We start from the raw sequence: 23,081 nt of genomic DNA, 5'->3' as shown, positions 1-23,081 counted from the left end.
TGTTTTTTCAGGAACACATACTTACTCTAGAATGATGTGTTTGGGCCTCCTTAAGATATGAGACACATGCATTGGATGGCTGAGTGTGTCTCCTCAAAGATCTTAGGCTAATAATTGGGGACAAACCTAATAAGTTGAAACATCATAGAGATAAATGTAAATATTTACACTGGGTTCAGAAAATCAACTTTCCATAGCAGCCCTGGGAGGTAAGCATACCCACTCTTCTCATTCCCATTTCACAAATGAAGAAACTGAGGTTTAAAAAGGTCAAGTGATTTGTGCAGGGTCACACAGCTAGTAAAGTATCAGAAATCTAATTTGAACCTAGGTTTTACTGACTCCAATTCCAGCTATCTGGAATAGTTATATAATACCTGTTGTTACATTCTGCTTCACATGGCCTAGAATACAGATTGTGAAATGAGTAATGGGAAATAACCTGGAATTATAGGCTCTGCTCAGATTGTGAAGGGCTTTTCAGAACAGAGGTCTTTGTATTGTATCCTCAAGGTCATAGGGAGCTGTTGATGCTTCATGAGCAGGGAAGGACATGCTCAGCTTAGGAAGACTAATTTGGCAGCTGTGGATGGACAGAGGGTTGAAATTAAAAGGGGAACCTAGAAGCAGAAAGACCATTTAGGAGACTATTGTAAATACTCCTGGTGAGAGGCAATGACAGTCTTATTAAGGACACTGCTATGTGAGTAGAAAGAAGGGGACTGCTGTGACAGATGTTCCACAGCTGGAATCAACAAGACTTGGCACCCATCTTCCATACATCAGTATTTGCCAGCACCAGTTCATGATTCAGAGGTTCTGCTTGTACTCATCCATCACTGGCTACAATAGGAGTTGGTATCAATAAGCAAAGCGATGCTCATGACTGACATAAGGGGAATTGAGATCAGTCATTGAAGCTTTTGTTTCATTCTTCAGTCCAGTTTCCAAACCTGAGTCCCTAACCAAGGCATTGACATTCCCTAATTTTCCAGTAAAGCACATTTGGAGACATCAGTAGCCTTTCTGGGTGATGAAGCTATTAAATTTCAAACCCACAAAGTGAAAGCAGCAAATGCCATATACTCTAAGATGCATCATGGAGATAAAGTAGCCTGGCCAGGCAGGTGAAGGACCTGTCCTCCTCCTTCTCTAAGGATGAAGGGAAATGAGATGGTGGCTCAGAAGAGTAGCTGCCAACAGATTTGGCATTCCCATAAATTTGGGTTAAAAAGCAGGCACATATTATGTACCCACAGAATGCCCAAGCAATGATGGGTAGTTATAAAAAGCAGATGGCATGGCCTTGATCCTTGAGAATTTGGCAGTCTACCTAGAAATGTGAGACATAGAGAGAGGTGAAACTTAAAAAATGATCAACTAGCCATGTTGACCTATTTGTTCTGCTTACACATAAATTCTCCGTCTCCCTTCTCCATAACTTTGCACTGGTGATCTCCCCTGCTTGGACTTCTCTCTCTCCTTACTTCATTCTCTTAGAATCCCTGGCTTTCTTTAAGACTCAGACAAACTTTACCTTCTTCAAGAAGGCTTCCTGGTCATTACCAGCATGGGAGATAGCCAGTGCAAAGGTATGGAGAAGGGAGATGGATTGTTCATATGTGAGTGTACACGTTTGCATGTAAATGGTGCCATAAGTTATAGAGGTGGCCAGAGGCATAGTAGTGAGAACAATGGACCTGAAATCAAGAAGGCCTAAGCTCAAATATGACCTCAGTTACTTACTAGCTATGTGACCCCAGGAAAGTTACCTAACCTCTGTTTGCCTCAGTTTCCTCAACTGTAAAATGGGGATAATAATAGCACCAATCTTTTAGGATTGATGTGAGCATCAAATTAAATAATACTTGTGAAAAGCACTTAGCACAGTGCCTGGCACATAGTAGGTTCTATAGAAAATCGTATTATCTTCCCTTACTTCATAGGGGATAGAATTCTGGACTTAAATTCAGGAAGATCTGGGTTCGAATCCAACCTCAGACACTTACTAGCTTTGTGACCCTAGCCAAGCCGCTTAGCCTCTCTGTGCCTCATTTTCCTCATCTGTAAAAATGAGGCTGTTGGACTTGATGGCCTCTAAGTTTCCTTTTAGCTCTAAGTTTATTCTTATGAAATCATTAAATTCTCTGGATCTCAGGGGCGGCTCGGTGGCACAGTGGATAAAGCACCCAACCTGGATTCAGGAGGACCTGAGTTCAAATCTGACCTCAGACACTTTACACTTACTGGCTGTGTGACCCTGGGCAAGTCACTTAACCCTCATTGCCCCACAAAAATAAATTCTCTGGATCTCAGTTTCCTCAGATGTAAAATTGCATGGGTTGGGCTGGTTGACCTCTGAGGTGCCTTGCAGCTCCAAAGTTATAAGCTTACAATAATAGTTTTGTTTTGTTTATTAAGAAGACAGAAAACTCTAAGGCTTAAATTATGTTGACACAAACCTTGAAAGCTGGATGGAGTGATCAGGGTATGAATGATTCTGAGGGTGAAGGAGGGATCAGGGAAAGTTTGGTAAGGAAAATTTACCTTTGTTTCTAAGAGTGCAGAATTGTTATATCTGTTGTTACTCAGAACAGGTGAAGCAGCATTCTATCTTTAGAAACTTCAAAGGGGAGGTTGGCTCTATCAACATCCTCCTCTTGCTACCAACATCTTCCCTTATTCAGAAAATTGTTTCTTCTCAATGCTGAAAATGCCCCTTTTCCTCTGGCAGAAAACCTATTTACTTCTTCCTGCTGAAAACATGAAACAAATTTCCTGTGTTTTAGGATCAAATACAAACTCCTTTCTGGGCTTTAAAAGATAAATCCAACCTGTCTCCAACCAATGTTTCCTGCCTTATTGTACTTTATTCCCCTCTTCATGTTCTTCAATTCAGCCAAACCAACTGTCTTATTGTTCCTTCCATAATCCCTGAGTTCCAGTTTCTCCTTGCAGTTAGTAGAAATTATTACAGTGAAACAATCACAATTCTAGGTACAAAGTCAAAAGTGCATTTTTCTCTAAGGAAATAAGCCAGACATGCTTCCTTTTGCAAATAACATTGTGTTAATTTCATCAAGCCCCAGAACATTGCAAAACCTCCTAAATGAAATCACTAATCACTCAAAAGAATGTATCAAAAGAATTTGGCTATCCACACAGGAAAAACTAAGTGGATGAAGAATGCCTGTTGTCCAGACTATGAAATGCAATTAGATGGAGAGTTCTCTCAGTGAATATATTTTGGACTCACACTGCACAAAGGCTCAGAATGGATAATAAGAAAGCAGGGTGAATTTCAGGATTTTGCAATGCTTTTATCAATCCTCATGCTTTTCCTTGAAATGTATACTTATCTTTTTGTGAGGTAATGGGGGTTAAGTGACTTGCCCAGGGTCACACAGCTAGTAAGTGTCAAGTGTCTGAGGTCAGATTTGAACTCAGATCCTTTTGAATTCAGGGCTTTATCTACTGTGCCACCTAGCTGCCCCGATGCCTATCCTTTTAACATTGATGACATTCAGATTGCACCGTGTGCTGCTACAAGTCATGGATTACAGAAACCTCTGAAGATTTAAAATTGAGGGTCACCCAAAGAACAATGGAAAGGCCTTTGGTGGGGGTGAGCAAACTGCACCCATATTAGCAACCAAGAATTGTGCAAAAGAAGTAACATAAAGGATATTGTATGGGGAGGGCAGGGGGAGAGAAGGTGGGTTAGTCATGTGATGAGAGCAAGGGACAGACAGCTAATGGAGAGTCATGTGTTCTATTAGAACCCATACAATTTCAAGAGCTGCTTCTCAGCACCTTGGACAGTTTCTCCAATGTGGATTTAGGGGAGAATGTGGACAATAGTCTCTCTGGATAAGTAGGCATGGTTCGATTGTGCTTTACTTCTTTGGAAAGAATGCCACTATCCAAGAGCTCACATACAGGCTATTGAAGTGCCAATGTGTCAAAGTAAAAAAAGTAGGTAGTTTTTAATGAGGAAAGAATGCTTAACAAGCTCATTTGCCCTTCACAAAAAAGTGTATCTATTCCAGGCTACTGAGAGAATTATTTTATGAGTTCTGTAGCAGAAAAAAAAAAGAATATCTATTTCGATGTAATGGAGATTAATACTTTTCACATATTCAAGAAAGATGAAGGATTCTGGCTCTCATATAAAAGCTAGGAATCAGAATAAATTAAGTTTCTTGCAGAAACAAGATTTTTAAAAATATGTTTTTGATCAAGATTCTTTTTTTTCCTATTTGCAATGGATAAAAACAATCCCAGAAAAAGGAGAATATATTTTCCTATACAGCTTTAACTTTTATTAGCACAAAAATATGCACAGGCTCAAATGTCAGAGACTTAAAGGAAATTATTGAGGTTCAAATAAAACCAGGCAGCAAGTCTTAAAATAAAAATCTGAAGACTTGTGGGTGGGAGCAGGGACAATGGCTGGGCTGCCTTCCAATATCTTGAAGGGCTGTCATGTTCTGTTTGACCCCAGGGGACAAAACTAGGAGTAGTGGATAGACATTGCACATAGGTAGAGTTAAGCTTGATATAAGGGGAAAAAAAAACTTCTCATCACTTATAGCTATCCACATATGGAATGGGCACCCAGAAAGTCAATTCTTCCTCACTAGAGGTCTCCAAGCAAAGACTGAAGAGCCATTTGTCAGATAAACTGTAGAAAAGATTCTTGTTCAAAAACGGATTGAACTAGATTGTTTCAAAGTTGCTTTCCAATGCTGATATTCTTGGATTCTATGATTCCTAACACATATCTAGAAGTTGAATCAATTTAGGCGCTTAGAACTGTAGAATTAATAGGCTATTCATATCATATGCTTGTCTTCAGCTTTGGATTAAAAAAGATCAATTGCATTATTTAGCAGGTTAAAATGAATTCAAGCATAATCTCTTTCGAATGTCAATTTAATCTTTTCTAATATAGTCTCATAGTTCCAAGAAAGGAATTGGAGAGATTAACAGAAAACTAGTTTATGTGAGGATCAAGAGAATTTCACTCACACTTTGCCATCTATATTACCATATCCATTTTTCTGTCTATTGATCATCACCTAGAACACACATTATGGAAATATTGGCAGTGTTGAATTTATAATCAATCCTGGTCAGTTCTTAGTAGATTGATTCAATGATTGATTATATCTGAGAGGTCTCTGAGATTGCCTACAGGACTTCAGAATTAGAAATGAGTCATGAATGCATTTATTATTTAGCAGACAACCTAGCAAACTAATTTATTAAGTACCAAGAATGGAATGGCTGGATAGAGTAGTGATTATAGTGGTAGACTTGGTTTCAGGAAGACATTGATATGAACCTTGCTTCAGATAGTTACTATCTGGACAAGTTACTTAACCTTTTTCAGTCTCAGTTTCCTTATCTGCAAAATGGGATTAATGATACCTCTAACACATCTCACAGGCTTGTTGCGAAGCTCAACGGAGATGTTATATAGAAAGAACTTTATAAAGAACATTACAGCTTTTTATATTTAAAAAAATTTCCACTAAATCTCTTCTTAAACCTCAAAGGTTTTTATTTAAAATATTTTTAACTTGTGCCTGAAAAAAAATCCTAAGGTTGGAGATATTTTCCTGATTTAGTCCTTTCTTTGTATGCTTAAGTGCATTCATGAAGTTCTCTAAATTTATTAATGCCTTTCAAGTGGGATCCCAGAGGCCAGCATCCCAGCCTCCTCACTGTACACATGAGGAAACCAAGATTCAGAAAATCGAGGTGGCTTATACAAGTTTACAGAGAGAGTAAAGGATCAGAGGCAGGATCTGAACCCAGATCTAGATCCTCTGGATCCAAGACTAGCATTGGTTCCTGCACCATACATACACACACATATCCCAGATATTTCTGCAATAGAAACAGTGACAGAAAGCCATTTGTTATAATTAGTGAAATGTTTTGTATTATGTATATACTGATATATGGAGAGATGTATATGTTAGGTATAGCATGAATGATCTCTACTGGGACTTTTCTTTCTTTGTAAACAGAGATTATATCATCTTTATGGGAGGAGGCGAATATCACAGAAGGTGATATCATGCCTTCTTCAAAATAGGCCCATGCACTAAAATAGCAGAATACACAAACATACACATATAACACATGTGTAACATGTATGCGTATGTACATGTGTGTATATTTATATATGGGAGCAGCAGGTACATGAAATCCTTGGGCACTACATGGTATAGAACTCATTTAAAGTCCACTGTGGCATTAATTTCAGTTCAATAAATATTTACTAGATGCCTACTATTGCCAGGTACTAGTCACTGGGGAGAGACAGATGAAAACAAAACAATTTCTCCCCTCATAGAGCTTCCATTCTACAGCAGGAAATAACGTACACATATAAATATAGACAAAGTGCATGGTAGGGAGGGGGAGCACCAATAACTCACAGGAATCAGAAAAGTCCTCTGTAGGAAGGAATTCTTGGACTAAGCCTTGAAAAGAGCTAATGGTCCTCACAGGAAATGTGGAAAAGGGGAGCATTCCAGGGAAAGGGGACACAGCTTGTACAAAAACAGAGAGGTGAGAAATAGAACATTATCTCTATGTAACAGCTAGTGGACCAGTGGAGATGGAATGTGTGGTTTATGAAGAATGAGAAATTGCAATAGACTGGAAAGGTAGCTTTGAACCAGACTGTGGAGACCTTTAAATGCTCAGTAGAGTAGTTAGCATTTTATTCTAGAAGCAGCAGGGAACCACTGAATCTTCTTGAGCAGGGGAGTGATGTGGTCAGAACTATGCTTTAGGAAAATCATTTTTGTCCTGAGTGGAGAATAGATGAGAGCAGGAAGAGATTTGAAGCAGGGAGACCAATTAGGATATCATCACAGTAATCCAATGGAGAGGTGATGAAGGCTTGAATTAAAGTCCACTGCAAGTATTACTACAAACCCATATCTTAGACATAAAACCAGCAATTTCAGACAGCCAGAGAATGGTCAACTCTTGCACTTCCACCATCCTGCTTTGGAAAAATAAGAAAGAAGTATCTGTGACAGCAGAATTGGTTGGTTTCAAACTGCTGTTGGAGACCCAGTGAAATTGTCATTTTTCTAGCCTATATGTTTAAAACTAATTGAAGACTGAATTATAAGACTAAGTAAACTCGCTATTGAGGACAAATCACTTTCCTTATTTGGAAAGTTTCTAAAAAGGAAATTAGTTGAGTTCTGGCAAATATTTTCTTAACAAGGACAGATCATCCAGGGCAAGAGTTGAGATGACAAAATAAGCCACAATTTGGAAAAATTCCAGCCACAACATTGTGAACTCTACTCTTTGTGGAGGAAGCTGGATTAGGGAGTATTTGAGCAAAAGACCAAAGTACCTGGGATGAGTGGATTGGTCACTTTGAAGTGATTACACTAATTCTAGTGAAAGAGAATCTTTTTTTCCAAACTAATTAGATTCTACCTGTAGAGTAGAGCCTAGAGAATAGTCTTGACCAGGAGGGAAGGAAGGAGACCTTAGTCCAGAGTTATAGGAAGCAGGTCTGCAAATATCAGCATCCTTCTGAGATCTGAAATTGTTTCAAGAGTCAGGCTGAAAAGGATGATGATGGTGATGGTGGTGATGATAACAGCTGAAATAGATATATTTGTGTACATGGATATATAGAGATATTCTCTACAGAGGAGGAAATTGAGGCCCAGAGATAATAAATGAATTGCCTCAGGTCACGTAGGTAATAAGTTATAGAGGTAAGATTTGAACCCAAACTATTGATCTTTCCACCACCATATCATGAGAAAGAACAGGGTGGTGATAGAAGAACCAAATTCATGATCACCATCTTCTAGATTCCTAGAAAACTGCAATATCAAGGCAACTCTACTACTACTACAACCCTGACTTCTACATTGAGGCCCCAGATGACCCCGTACCAGCCTCCAAGTAGAAGAAAATCTGCCCTGACTCCCATCTAGCTATTGTGGCACCTGCCCCATAAAAAAGGCATGCATCTAGCTCTCTGGGTATCCAGGAAAGTTTCTGTGTCCTTCTACCACCTCAAGCCAACTGTTGGTATATCAGGGATGTGCACAAGTTGGACAGTGGCTGTAATTTTCCTATCATTTCTCCATGTCCCAGTTTAACTTTCCAAACTATGAAATAATTGAAAGTCAAAAAAATGGGAAAGTGGGAAGAAAGCCCTGACCTTTAACATATTTCACTGTTCTTAAGCTTCCCTTTTTCCATTTGTTACAAGATATGCCAGCATTTAATCATCTGAGTTGTTAGAAAAAGAATAAAAAATCCCAGCTCTTCTTTAACAGACAGACACATTTTATCCCATACTCAATCAGCCCAATTCCCCTGAACAGCATCTTGAAATGTAAATACTACCATGCCTGTATGTTCATTTTCCTCCCAAGGATAGAGACCCCATCTTCAGACATCACATTTCTATTCACTGAATGCTTTCTAAGTGCCTTCATGCATTCAGACTTTTCTAGGCACTCAAGAGCAGGAGTGTCAAACACCCATGGGGCTCCTCCTCAGTGTGAACCAGATTAAAATCTCATTGGGAAATATTTGACAAAATAAATAAAAATACAATAAAACATAGACTATATTACATCTTATAATGAAGTCAATATGTAGGGATCCACTGTATAGTGCCTCCATTTCTATTTGACCTTGTTAACCACTGTCTTAGAGAATATAGAGTGATGTACCCTCTTCGTTTTTTAAATCAATTTGCTAAACAGTTTCATCTATACAGTGGGAAGGCAAGGACTGTTTTGCTTTTGTTCATATATCCCTATTACCTACATAGGTATACAAATACAAATTTAGAGCTGGAAGGGACCTTTGAAGGCATCTGGTCCATTTCACTGAAGCAAATGAAATACAGAGGTGAAGTGATTTTCCCAAGGTCACATAGCTACTGTGTCTGAATCAGGGTTTTAATTCAGTTCCTCGGATTCTATATTACTCATTCTTTCCATTGTATAGCCACTATGCCTAGAGTGCATAATAAACACTGGTTGAATTGAATTGAACTCCCAAAAATACACAATGAAAGAGCTTCTCAGTTGGGTAGCCAGGAGCCAAATTCTTTAGAGCATTATCAATGACAGTCAATATTGCAGTAAAACCTTGTTTAGTTCAGACCCTACTAATAATTCAGAAGTTAAGGTAAATGAACTGATACTTAGACAAAGTTTACCTTTAGGCAGTTTATGAGGAAAGGCTTGCTAAGCAAATAAAGTAAATAAGATTAAGTATGTTCAGGTGGAGGGAAGTATTTACCCTTCTGGAGAGAACAAACAACTTTTAATTGCTAACCTGGAAAATGAGGATTGCAAAGGAGCCTATCTGCTTAGGAAAGCAGTACCCTGCCTCTCCTTGGGAACACTCTATTGGCTCTTGGTTAATGTTTCTCTTTGTACCTCATAATTCTAAAAACTTCACTTCTTGAAAAAAAAATTCTATGATTGAACTTTTTGCTAATCCAAATTTCCTTTGAAATTGGCCCAAAGCAATGAGATCATACTGACATGATGCACTTGGCCATGTGTACAGTGTTAAATAAGATGGGGTGGGGAAGTAAGTTTTAAAACTCTGTAAACTCAAAAGAATGGGGTTAAGTGGTTAAGGAGTTGAATTGAAGAGCCAGTGGTCAGTCAGTCAATAAAAATTTATTAAGCACCTACTATGTGCCAGGCTTTTGATAAGTGCTAGGGAAACAAAGCAAGACAAAAGACAGTATCTGCTTTGAAGAAGCTTGCAGTCTAATAGGGGAGATAACATGCAAACAACTATGTACAGACAACCCATACACAAGGTAAATTGGGCACCAGGCTCCCTGTGAGGTAAAACCAATGGTAAGATGATTATATTTTTGAGGAAGTTTGGAGTAGTTGGTAGAGCATGTGGAGTCAGGAAGTCCTGAGCTCAGATGCCTCTTCAGACATTTACTAGTTATATAAATCTGAGCAAGACACATTTCTGTGGAAAATGATGCTGCTTCCACATCTGTAAAATGAGGGCATTGGCCTCACTGACCCATAGGATCCTTTTCACCTCTAAATATATTTCTAATAATAATAATAATAACTATATTTATATAGCACTTCAAGGTTTGCAAAGCACTTTGTACATGTTCTCATCTAATCTTCATAGTAATCCTATGAGATTGGTACTGTTATTGTCACATTTTACAGATGAGGAAACTGAGGCTGAGAGAGATTAAGGGACTTGCCCAGGGCCACATAGCTAGTAAGTGTCTGAGGCAGAATTTGAACTCAGGTCATACTAACTCCAATTCTATACTCTATGCACTGTGCCACCACCTAGCCACCTCAACTTATAAATTACTGTGGGTGGTGGGTCCTGTATTAAAAAGACCAAAAAAATCCATTAGTCATACTCCCTTCTTGCAATTAAATACATAGAGTTCATCAGGGCATTCATAAGTAAGAGGTTTGGTTCTTTAAAAATAAATGATGTGGGTTTCATTGTTGTTGTTGTTTGGCTCAGCATGCTCAGGCTAAAAGAGTGCCTTACATGTAAGGCATGTGAAATAATATTTGTTTAATTGATTTTTCAGGCTAAGAATATTGACATGGAGTGGACCTAGCCTTCTAAATATGATTTTTGTAATGCTATAACTAGTGTTTTTGAGCCTAAGGCACACCTTGTGAATTAAGCTTCCTTAAGAAGGCAGTTGGGTGGCAAAGGTGGATCAAATTGGGTTTGAAACCCACCTACAAACATTTACTAGTTGTGTGACCCTGTGTAAGACAGTTAACCTTCTGTGCTTCAAATTACTCATCCATAAAATGGTCTGTAAACTCCGTTCTTGCACTATGCCTATAATCTATGCTGGGGTTGGGGGGAAGACCCCAGGTAACTGACAGGCTTGCTGTTCAGAATGCCATTGGGGGCTCCCATGGGAACAGAGAGTTTGGAGATTGGGGAGGGAGAAGAAAGCTCCTGGAGCTTCCTGTGCCAATAGCACTGACTTCAGAGTCAAAAGGTGATCGATACCCAAACACTGTATCTTTATCTAGACTATTGCCCATAAAATAAGGGGCTTAAATTAGATAGGCTGAGATGCCCTCCAGCTCTAATTTTATGACTTCATGTTCCTTGTTATTATCACTAACTAGGTGCTAACTCCACTTTTCTAAGGAGCACGAGGCCTGAAAAGTCAGCTCTCCAAATTTCCATTTTTCCAATTTGGTTGGCAAGGTCTCCAGTTGTCTACATCCTGATTATAGCTCTGGTGTTTAGTCTCAGTGAATGCTTTATAAGCTTTCTTTTGAGGGAAAAACACCACCACTGATTCCTGAAGTTACTCAGAGATAACAAAAATCACCCTAAGTCTCTGTGTTCTAATGCACCCATGAGAACATATTATTCTGGGGAGATAATCCAAATTGAAAGTGAGCGAATTCCTGTTTCCAATAGGTCTTGTAAAGTCCTTAAAATGGTGACATTTTAGTGCATTGGTACAATTTGAAGAGGGCACATCTCCTGACATTTACCTTCCCAGGTAAAGAAAAATGATCCAATCTTTGCTTACAAAAGAATGTAAGTTTCAATAGAGAGCAGCCTTGATATACCTCATTTAGTACAGGCCACAAGTATGATTCCCTCTATATCTGAAACCGAGAACTCTTTCCCCTTTTCTCTGATCAAGGCCTAAAAACCAAGGCACAGTCATAAAATAATATAGTAATATTTTTTAAATGAAAATACACTGAAGAGGCAATGTGGAAAATAAGGGATTTAAAGTCAGAGGACCAGGACAATTCTACTTACTAAATGGATGACCTTGGGCTGTGATAGAACCAGGTATTCTGGATGCCAAGGTCAGACCTCTTTTATCCACTACCTGAAACTACCTTTTATAAGGTACATGTACACTCTTAATACCACTCATCTTGCATACATGGATTCTGCATGTGTGAACATACACATATATGGACACACACACACACAGGATGAGTAAGACTAAGAAATGTTTAAGTGTCACCTATTTGGAAAGATTCTCCAAACTGTATTCCCAAGGTCATTAATGAGTTTTTGGATAGAGATTTTGGGTATTCTCTCCTTTACCTTTTCTATAATTCTATCTCCCTTTTCATGGCAATATAGGCACATGCATTTGTGTGTATATGCATGTATATGTGTGTATGTGGAGGGGGAGAGAGAGGAGGAAGAAGAGAAAAAGGAAGAGATAGAAAAAGAAACACAAAGAGAAGAAAGATTGTAGGGGAAGAGAGAACTTGACTTAAAGCCAAGAAAACCTACCCCAGAAAACCCTGGGCAAGTAATTTAATTTTTCAGTGTCTTAGGCAAAGAGCTTACCTGGCTTGGTAGGCTCCTTACTTGGGAGTTTCAAAAAAAGTGAAATCAGAGGTCTGGTTCATATGACCTATATACAGTGAGAGGGAAGAAGAGGCAGGAGGAGGGGGGAGAGAGACAGAGGGAGAAACAGAGACACAAAGAGACAGATAGAGACAGAGACAGAGTAGACCAGTGATTTCATATATATGGGTATATATATTTTTCATATGAATATGTATACACATGTGTACATGTACACATATATTAAATTGAGAGGGCACAGATAAATTATAATAGACATAAAAACTAAGAAATTATAACCATCATGGAAGTGATAAAATCTGCAATTGGGAAATCGCTTGAGACTTAAAAGGCAGATTTAAGCTTAATATAAGAAAAAAAACTATCCTGAGTCCTTGGGAATACACAGGGTCCCTTGAGGACCCAACATGGAGTGTTGAAAGAGAAATTTGATGTTGTGTTGTCCAACCCCTTTGTTTTATATATAAGGAAACTGGGGCCAGGTGACTTGCAGATCACAGGTATTCAAACCAAGCATCTTTGGCTCCGATCCACTGTGCCCTTTTTCCCCTGGAGGTCTTAAGCAAAGGCTGCATGACAATTTGTCAGGGATGTGTAGAGAGGCTTCTGGTTCAGGTACCATTTGGATTAAGTGGCCTCTGAGGTCTCTTCTGATTCCATGATTCTGTAATTATTCTTCCCAGTTTACGCAAATTATCTTAAATCTGCCTGCTCCTTTTCTAATTCCATGTGACCCTCGGGAGATCTTTATTTCTGTAGAGTCTTTAGGAGGAATTTCAATGCATTAAACAGTCAATTTATGGAATTTTTAAAACGTTCCAGAAAAAAAAGACTTGCAAATAAAGTGCTAGACTTGGAGTCAGGAAGATCTGGGTTCAAATCCCATCTTTGACTTACTAATGGTGTGACTGTGGACAAGTTATTTAACTTCTCTGAACCTCAGTTTCCTCATCTTTAAAATGAATGTTGTTAGACATTTTCAAGCAAAGGCTGGATGGTTTTCCTACTGTATTATAGAAGGGAGTCTTATTCAACTCTGAATTGATATAAATTGGACTAGGTGGTATAGAGGTCCTTTCCAAATCTAATGATCTGGGATACCTTGCTGGTTTGAAATACTTGAGCAATTTTTCCATGACAGAAAGAACTATATGCTGTGTCACAGTCTATATAATTGATGGTGGTATTTGCTTATTGGCAGGACCAGATTGGACAAAAAAGCACTTTTCAATGTCTAAAAAACAATCTGTTTTGACATTATGAAAAAAAATTCCTAGCTAAGCATCAAAACCATCACATAGACAACTAGAAACATATAATGGAGAGGGACACGTGAGCATTCTCACAAGGCTGGGTGACAGGTATTTCTGCCTTGTAGATCAACCCTACTTGTGGTTTTTGTTGTCATCACCACTATTTTTAATAGCACTTATAGAATGCTTTAAGGTTCACAAATCTTTTTTTCTTCATTTTTCCCCATTTGATCCTTACAACAACCCTATGAAGTATGTGCTGTTATCCCCATTTGCAGATGAAGAAACTGATATTGAGAGGCTAAGTGACTTGTCCAGGGCCACCCAACTAGTAAGTGTCTGAAATAGGACCTCTCTCAGGTCTTCTGACTTTAAGTCTCCAAAACACCAAAATGCCCCCCTTGATGTTAGCTTTTGGCCACCAGTGGTCCCTGAATATAGCTATGTCAAATAATTCTGACCTGGCAGGCCATATGGCCAGCCTGCTTCAGCCTTAACTCCTAAAAGGATATAAGGTTGTGTTACTTGGGCTCAGATTACATATAGAGGATAGGACAAGAAGAGGTGGGGAAATAATTTTCTTAATAGATCTTGATGTCTTCTTCTGTACAAATTATCTCATATTAATATTTGTTTGCCATCATAACCGTTAGCTGATGGGAAGAAGCCATTCTTAGTGTTTATCATCAGAGCTCTTGCCTTGCATAATTTATTTGTTGTCTGGGTGTGTGCAAATTACCCATAAATCTACTTGCCCTCATAAGTATCTCATAAACCTCAAATGTGGCCCTTAGGAAAAGCATGAGCTCCTATAAAAATCAAAAACGTGTTGTCAGAAACCCAAAGGAATCATGGAGCTTTCTCATTTTTTTTGGTTGATGTTATTATCCAGATATACAAAAGGATTCTTTGAATTCAGCTGTGATTTAGGACAGAAATCTTCCCAAAGGATAAATGATGAAAGAACAACCTGAAATAGTACCCAGAGAGTATCATGACATGATGATTAACTTCTCACGTGTCCCCATTCTCCCTGGTGAAAAGCCATGTAGAAAGAAGTGTGACTAAATTCACTTACGTGCATGAAAGTATGTCTAGTGTATATTTTGTTGTCATCATGGTAATACAAACAATAGAGCATTAAGCAATATAGACATCTAAGTGTGGTTATATTCAGAAAAAGGAGTTTGAAATCTGCATTGTCATGGCATGCATGTGTTCCTCCCAAGTTTGAAGCCATATCTCACTGATTTTTAAAGGAAAAAAATGGCCAGGTTCCTGACAGCCCAGTAGAACTGCTAACAAGCCAACTGTGCTGTCTCAGGCATCCCTAAAGCCATCATCATCAGCTAGGCTCTTAGGGCTAGAGTCACTCTTGTTAGGGATGAAGGGGAAATTCAGAAAGAGCACTGCTTGATTTTGGAGACACCAAGTGGAGGTGGCAAGCCCTGGGGTCAGGGGTGGGAAGGAGTCTTCCTTTGATGTACAAGTAAAGCCCATTTGAATTGGTAGTGGCCAATGGGAGAAGGGAGTGATAGCTGGAACCCCAGGATGTCATTTTTGCAGCGTTTATAATTCTGTCCTCTGACTGTAGCCACACTTCCCAAAACAATGAGATTTGGGGTTCGTTCAGATGCCAAAGTGCTTATTAGAGGAGGGGAGTTCACCATAAGCTCTAACGTGGGTGTCATGACTCTTTCCAGGTAGTAGGTGTAACCTTGAAGAAAAAGTGGCACTGTCTTCAAAAAAGTGACCTGACTCTGGCCTTGGTGGGTTTTTTCTACTGTGCAAGAAATCAACAGCACCGCATGTGTTTCCGATACATCCTTTCTCGCGGATCACTGCTTTGTTCTAGAGTTCAGCATGAAAGGACTAATTTTTCTTTCTTTCTTTTCTTTAGTAAAATAGCATGTCAGTTGCTAATCCCAGCTACTCAAGTTGCACATATTTTTTAATTAAAAATAGTTTATGGATTGGTAGCATTTCAAATAAGTGATATATTCTGAAGGTTAGACTTAGAATCTTTGAAATGCTAACCAATTGACATTATGTTATCTTAGCCCAAGAAATAAAACTCTTGAGTTTTTTTTTTTATTTGATTTGATTTGTTTTAATTACACTGGTTATAGTAGGTCTTATTTCTTTGGATAGAAAAAGGAATTCAGACTCGAGCATGCCTCTATTGTCCAAAACTTCTGGGAGCATGGAAAGAAATCTTCATGGGTGGATTATGTTCTTTGGGAATATAAACTACAAAGACTGTCATTTCAAGTATTTAGCTTGTAGATGTCTTTGGCCCCTAATGGTTCTCTATGCTTTTAGGCTGAATGTGTCAGCAAACTAATTTTCACATCAATAATGAAATGTCATGTGGTTTTAGTAGTGACCTAAGAAATCATTTCACAAAACGTGGAGTTATGTACTGTCCTATATAAAGCATTAAATTGTTCCATACCAGAAGAACTCCTATATGATAATGCACTCAGATATGGTTAGTCTTACATAGGTCAAGAACTATGTGCCATTGCGATCAAAATGCCTGCGAGGATGGCTGCCATTGAGAAGGTTGGGGAAATTTCTGAAATCCCATACTTAGATTCTGGAAACAAAGAGACATTTCCTTTTAAGAATGCTAGATTCTTTAAAAAAAATCTCTAACATCTTAGGCAATTTTACACATTCTCAAATTTAATCTCACAGAGAAGAGAATATATAATTGTTCTCAGAAATAAATTACTAGCTTTTAAATTTTGTGAAGGAAAAGGGTGAGAAAATTAGATAGTGGTTTCTTAAAAAAAAAAAAGATGTGGGTGCCTTTTAAATGGAGACCTTGTTTAATCAGATACACTTTGGAAGCCATATTTGTACCCTAGTAGAAGAATGTCTACAGTTCTCTTTCCTTTTGTTGTTTTGTGGTTGTCAAAATAATCTTAGCCTTCCAGGTTAACATCAACCCTTGCAAATATTGCCCTTTTCAGATACAGGACAACAAAATTCCATCAAGCTCATTAATCTACCATGTACAGGATACTGCAGTATCCCTGTGAACACCATTGTCATTTTTTTCAGTATACTGCCAAGGCAAACCATTAGATGCATTTTTAGGGTCCAACTCCCCTTCCCTAGGAAAGCCCTTGCTTAGATAAGGTGATGAGAAAATAAGCACTGAAAAAATTGAAAAGCACATCTTAAAAAGTGAAGTTTATTTTCTTTTGGTAAAATATTTGAAAGATCATTTAATTTTTGCATCACCTGAGAGGCATCTACATGCTTAGCAGATGGAGTTTTGAGCAGATTAATAGTCTTCTAAGTTCCCCATTGCCTTTAATGATAAGAAACTTAAGTTCTCCAAACTCAATAATGGGACATTTGGGGAAGATATGAAGTCCTGTCATCCTGTTATTCTATGGAACTGTGATAATTTACTCTACAAGGATTGTCTTTGGGGAGGGTAGTTGCTAATTCACCCATTAACCATTCTTTGGCTCATGTCCAGATTTACAACAAACATTCTTTAAGAATGACATCTTTATAACTCAGTTCTAATTTCTTGGTCTCAGACATCTTGATAGTCAAGAAAGAATCCATGGTCAGACTACCTATCACTCCACAGTAGGCTGGACAAATTGGGATATTATAAAACCACCATTCATTTTCCACTCTACTCAAGGTAAATTAGAGTATTTGCTACCCCCAACATGGTCCGCTGGACATGGACCTTCTGGGGTAGTCCAACCCTATTCTTCACCTCAAATTGGATGTACCATTATCATTCAATTAATCCATAAATCACCAAATTCTTACTGGGCACCAACAGAGTTCCAGGCACTATCCTAGGCAATGGGTATCCAATGACAGAAATAATCCCAACCCTCAAAGAGCCTGCATTCTACCAGGGAAGATGTGACATAAGTGAGGGATTTCTAAATGATTGTTTTGCCATTGAAATTGCATTTAAAATATATTACAAATATAAAACACTATGGTAAGGTTAAATATGACATGTATAATGTCCGTGGTAAAGTTGTAAACACTAACTAGATGTTCATAAATCTCCTTTCCAGTATTTTTGTGTATTTTGTTCTCAGCCAAGAGCCTCGAGACTTCCTTCTACCATCCTACTCTTCATTTATGTTGTGGATTGTTCTTTAACCAGTTAGAATTTCTTGTAACAAATAACAAGTTCAAGTTTCCTCCTGACCCAAGTCATTGTTGGTTTCACTGTTATAGGGGAAAAGCTCTAGGGCAGCCGATAAGGCTGTTGCCATGGTGATGAAGGAGATACCGAGGGAGGAGTCTGCTGAAGAAAAGCCCCTCCTTACTATGACATCACAGGTGGGCAGACCAATAGGGTTCCAGTAGGAAGCTGACATATGTTCATTGATCAGTGACTGATTTTTAACTAGTGGAGAAACATTCACTCTTTTGAACCAATCAAAACAATAGAGACAGTTTTCACTGAAACAATTATAAAATGGAAAATCGGGAGGGAGAGAAAATGCAATTTAGTACTTAATTGTGGATATTAATTTTCATTACTTAGTTGTTTTTTTTAAATATATGTATACATACAAATACCAAAAAAAAGTTTCTTCATTATGAAGGACTATTGAAAAGAACCTTTGGGAAATGGATAACCATTCATTTTAAAGCACTTTCAAATAAAAAAGAAAATTAAATGCAAATTCCAATTTACAAAGTTATTTGACATAGAGCCCACAGACATATGTCAGTTTGCCAGTAGACTTTCTAAACTGATTTTCTTAAATGTTAAATATATCCATGTTGTGAATATGTGCATTGCAAACATATGTATACACATATTGTTACGGATAACTAACTTTGAAGGGTGATCCAAAAGTCCACTTGCCAGAAATTACTTGTGCAAATTTTTGCCTACATGGTGACCTTGATATCATAAGCACTATTTACTCTATCAGCACAAGGAGGCCATTTTTTGCATTTGTTATAACTTAATTATAAGAAGCAAATTTGGGCATATGTGCAGGGGCTCTCTGATAATGTGTGGGAGGCAGCCGGGTTTTTGAATCACCCTGCAAAATTAATACGTATTTGTATAGAGAGGTGGCACGGAATAGTGGATAGAGGGCTAGCCTTGAAATCAGTGAGACCTGAGTTCAAGTCTTGCCTCTGATATATATGACCTGTATGACCAAGGGCAAGTCATTAAATTCTCCATGCTTGCAGATAACCCTCTAAGATTATGCAATACAGTAGAAAAAGCATTGGATTTGGAATCAGAGAACCTAGTTTCAAATCCTAGTTATACCTCTTACTACCCGTGAGGTTTTGAGCAAGTTACCAAACTCTCTGGACCTCAGTCTCCTCATTGACAAAACGAGGGGGTTGGACTAAATGACCCTTAAAGTCCCATCTAGCTCTAAATCTATAATTTCATGATTCTCTGATTCAAATTAGAGAAGTGGGCGCCAATCTGCCTCCTTGGAGTAAGTTTTCACATGGGGAGTTTCCTGCACCAATGAAATTACAGATCTACTTCCCCCTACCATGTCCAACAAAAAAAGAACATACAAAGTCACCCACCTCCAGTTTGTGGTGCTGCCATGACAGTTTTTATTTCTAAAATGAAATTAAATTTTTATTTGCACTGAATGTATAATGTAGCTTACAATATTATGTTCCACATCTCTTTTTCCAAATCCAATCAATACGATGATTTAGTTCAGTTAACAGGACATATCTGTAGTTGATATGCCCCATGAAGACCCTTAGAGAAGGCATTTATACCCAAAGCTATGTTTTAGCAACTCACTTTACTCCATCAGCAAATCTTTTTTCCAGCTGCTAAAAACATATGTGGTTTTGTTTTATCCTCAACGTTATGTTGTAAGTAATGAAAATTATAATGACACGTTACATCCAAATTGGATGAGGAAAACGTCTGTTAAAGAGAGCCAAGGAGCTTTGGCTGAATTTTATATTTTCAGAGCTGTTAAGTTTTTTGGGTGCGTGTGTGTGTGTGTGTGTGTGTGTGTGTGTGTGTGTGTGAGAGAGAGAGAGAGAGAGAGAGAGAGAGAGAGAGAGAGAGAGAGAGAGAGAGAGAGAGGGAGAGAGGGAGAGAGGGAGGGAGGGAGAAAGAGAGAGAGAGAGAGAGAGAGGAGACAGAGAGAGACGGGGGTGTTTTAATCTATAAAATAGGGAAGCTTAATTTTGATGATGCACAGAACATGTTGATGCCATTGCTTGGTATTTATCAACTTTTTCAGACTCTAGTTATTCCACCCACTTTCCATTTTGCATCCGTTAGATGCCTGGCAGAGTTACTCTGAGTCTATATGACCTTTGCAGAATCATCTCAGCTAAAATATCTAGCCAGTTTCATTCCCAGCTGCTCATGAGGCTGCCACATGAATGGCAGAGACTGATGGATGCATTGGGGGTTCCAGATATCCATGAGCCATATAGATGGGCATATCTGATCCAGCAGATTGCTGCTAGTTCTATTCTTCAGCAATGTCCCTAGTCACCATATGTCATATTTTGGGACATGAGTTGGTCAAGTGTACTCCCTTTCTCTTTTTCCTGAACAAGGATATTTCTCAAGCAATTATATGATTTCCAGTTATCCTTTTTAAATTTTCAAAGTGACTACTCTTCCCAGGATCTTGACAAAATGTTTTGTCCAAAGCCATGATTGCCCTGTTGTATTCAGGAAAGAGTGTATGTCAAGTTCCTCCTTTAACACCTGTCTATTGTTGCTATGTGCTTTTGACAATCAGTTAAAGCATTGCTGCATGAAGGTTCTGGGCTGCTTTCTTTCATGTATCCTATTCTTGTTGCACACTGTCTCGTTTATGAATTGGCAACATGAGAGCACCTATTCATAAACATTTTCAGCACCTGTTGTGCTAGGTGATTTTAAAAAAAAACAAATTGATTCAGTGACAGCTGTTATCCAGTTACTTCTCAGTTGAATGCACACTTTTATTACTTGATACACCCACATGGACTCTTCCCTGCTATGCACCAGTGGTGTGCACCAGCCAAAAAAAAAAAAAAAGAAGCAGGATGATCTGAAAAAGTGAGTACTTCCCATGATGGCCATAGCATCCAATCTATGTCCCATGTCATATTTTGCTCTCTTAGTCTATGTGTATGAATGTATTAGTGTCTTGAAGCATTTTTGTGCTGGTGTCTCTACATCAAGCCTCTCCTTGAGGTGCTTTGTTCGTGAGAATGTGGTGAGTGGTCCATGCCCCCATTTTGTAGAATCATCTCTATCCATGGTCTGGTGGGGGGAGAGGGGCTGACGTTTCATGTCATGAGTTACTAGCAAGTTGGAAGCTAACTAGCTTGCTTGGACACAGTTGAGTTTCTTGGAAAATCACCCAGAGCCACTCAGAATTAAGTTGATGTAACATACAACCCTTTGTTTGCTCAGTGATCATTCATCAGACCAAATTATAACCACAAAGCTTTAGACTATCAGCTGTGTTTATATGGTATGATGTCTGTAGTCCATACCTTACCTTTCAGCCTTGTTCCCACCCCCAGCTTCAGCCCATGGGTTTGTCTCTAGTTTAATGAACAAAGTAGGGATAGGGTTGAATATGAGTTTTGAACTCAATAATTTCTAAACACCCAAGAGAATTATGTGATTGTGATTGTTACCCATTCATGCTTTATGAATGCATGGACCCAGCACCAGCAAAGACTCAGGCACATCACACAAGCCAGGGTTCAGATGACCCTGGACTGACACATTGCACAAATCTCAGGGAAACATAAGTAAAGCCATGTAGTACAGAGGCCAAGAAGTCATAATGAGTCTATTTTAGGTAACTGCGAAAATGAGACAGTGTGGTACAATGGAAAGTATCTGGGATTAAGAGTTAGAGGACAGGGATCCAAATCCCATCTCTGTCACTTTATATTCCATAATATTCGGCAACTTCTCTGAGCCTCATTTACCTTACCTGTAGAATGAAGAGGTTGGTCTAAACAGCCACCAAGATCTCTCCCAGCTCTAAGTCCATGAGCCTTTATAGTTTGATGGAGTATTTGAAGGAGGAAAGATATGGAATTTATGAGGTTTTAATAGATGAACTTTTTCATTAAGTACAATAGCAGGAAAGACTATAGGCTGAGAGTAGATAACAAGGAGTGAAAGTAGGGGGGACAATCCCAGAAAAGGTAGAGAGTTGGAGTATGATATAAGAAGAACAGCAGTGTTACTGAGTCAGAAAGTACACAGAGGAAAATAATGTATAAGAAAACTGGAAAGTGAGGAAGGGGCTAGGTTACAAAGGACTTCAAAAGCCAAACAGTCTGTTAATTTGGTCCTGAAGGGGATAGGGAGTCACTGTAAGTTAATGAGTTGGGGCGTGATGAGAAGGAAGCCAGCTATTGCCATTCTGCCAAGACCCTCTTGCTCTTTCCTGGTGCTCTTTCTCTTCTCGTGCCAATTAACAATAGTTCTCTACAACCCCTAACTTAATTCCCTAATTCAAACCCCCTCCACACCAAGACCAGTCTTGATGTCTATCACCTTTCACCATAAACTAACCATCTACTCACTTCTTATATCTTTGAATTCCATCTCTTTCTCCCCAAGGCTATAATCCATATATATGTCACTGCCTTCCACAGATGCCTCATTGTAGTAAAAAGCAGAGGAATAGAGAAAAGCTTCCTGATCAGACACCAGCAACTGCCCACTCTTCCCTCTCCCAGTGCCATGGAGTCCCCAAACCAGCAGTACATTGATTAGGGCCTTGTTTCTTTTCATATCATCAATACTAATCATTCATTTGAACTAAGTTCTACTACATTCGTTAGAACAAATTAAAATATATTAGGATTCCCACAATATCTTATCTATAAAATTCTCTTTCACAAGTCATATCTACTAGTAGGGAAGTTTTTTGGTCAGTATTGGCACATAGAGAGGCAGTGTGGTTTAATGGGTGGGGAATCTGCTCTAGAACCAGGAAGGCCTGGGTTTCAGTCTTATGTCTGACACATACTAGCTATGTGACCCTAGCAAGTCACTTAATTTCTCAGCCTTCTAGTTCAGGCAACTCTCTAAGACTATGTGGTATTATACTGTGTTGGTAGAGGGGATTTCCTTACCTAGGAGTACCCTCTTTTAATGAAATCTCAGTTCTAGAACTTTCTCCCTATTTTCACATAATTACATTTGCAACCAAGGCATAGGATATTTCATAAACTAACTCATTTTCCTCCATGCCAAAAAGATTCTGGGTCACCTACAGATATCTCCCATGGCCATGTTGTATATAGTTACCATAAGTACCCAGAGAATACTTCATGTGTTCTCAAAAGAACTGGGTTCAGTCAACAAGCATTTGTTACGCAGATCCTATGTGCTTGCCTCCACTACCTATACTTATAGCCTGATAATCCCTCTCCAAATCCAGA

The 23,081-nt window shown here is 38.7% G+C and overlaps 1 protein-coding gene across 10 annotated transcripts in view; it reads left to right on the top strand.

The window, feature by feature from the left end:
• PEX5L (peroxisomal biogenesis factor 5 like) overlaps positions 1 to 23,081 on the top strand; it is a 283,585-nt gene that overhangs the window by 153,500 nt on the left and 107,004 nt on the right. For 6 of the 10 annotated variants that reach the window (XR_006355533.1, XM_043991865.1, XM_043991870.1 and 3 more), the window contains one exon: positions 17,889 to 17,993. The exons of the other annotated variants lie outside the window; for them this stretch is intronic. Coding sequence is in view for 5 of the 6 variants with exons in the window: in XM_043991865.1 (XP_043847800.1) it covers positions 17,889 to 17,993 (105 nt within the window). In the remaining variant the exon portion in view is untranslated. The remainder of the gene's footprint in view (positions 1 to 17,888; positions 17,994 to 23,081) is intronic. 10 annotated transcript variants of the gene reach the window in all.

Source organism: Dromiciops gliroides, chromosome 3 (genome assembly GCF_019393635.1).
Source record: "Dromiciops gliroides isolate mDroGli1 chromosome 3, mDroGli1.pri, whole genome shotgun sequence".
Classification (NCBI taxonomy): domain Eukaryota; kingdom Metazoa; phylum Chordata; class Mammalia; order Microbiotheria; family Microbiotheriidae; genus Dromiciops; species Dromiciops gliroides.
Note: the sequence above shows the minus strand (reverse complement) of the source record. Positions and strands in the feature narration are given on the sequence as shown.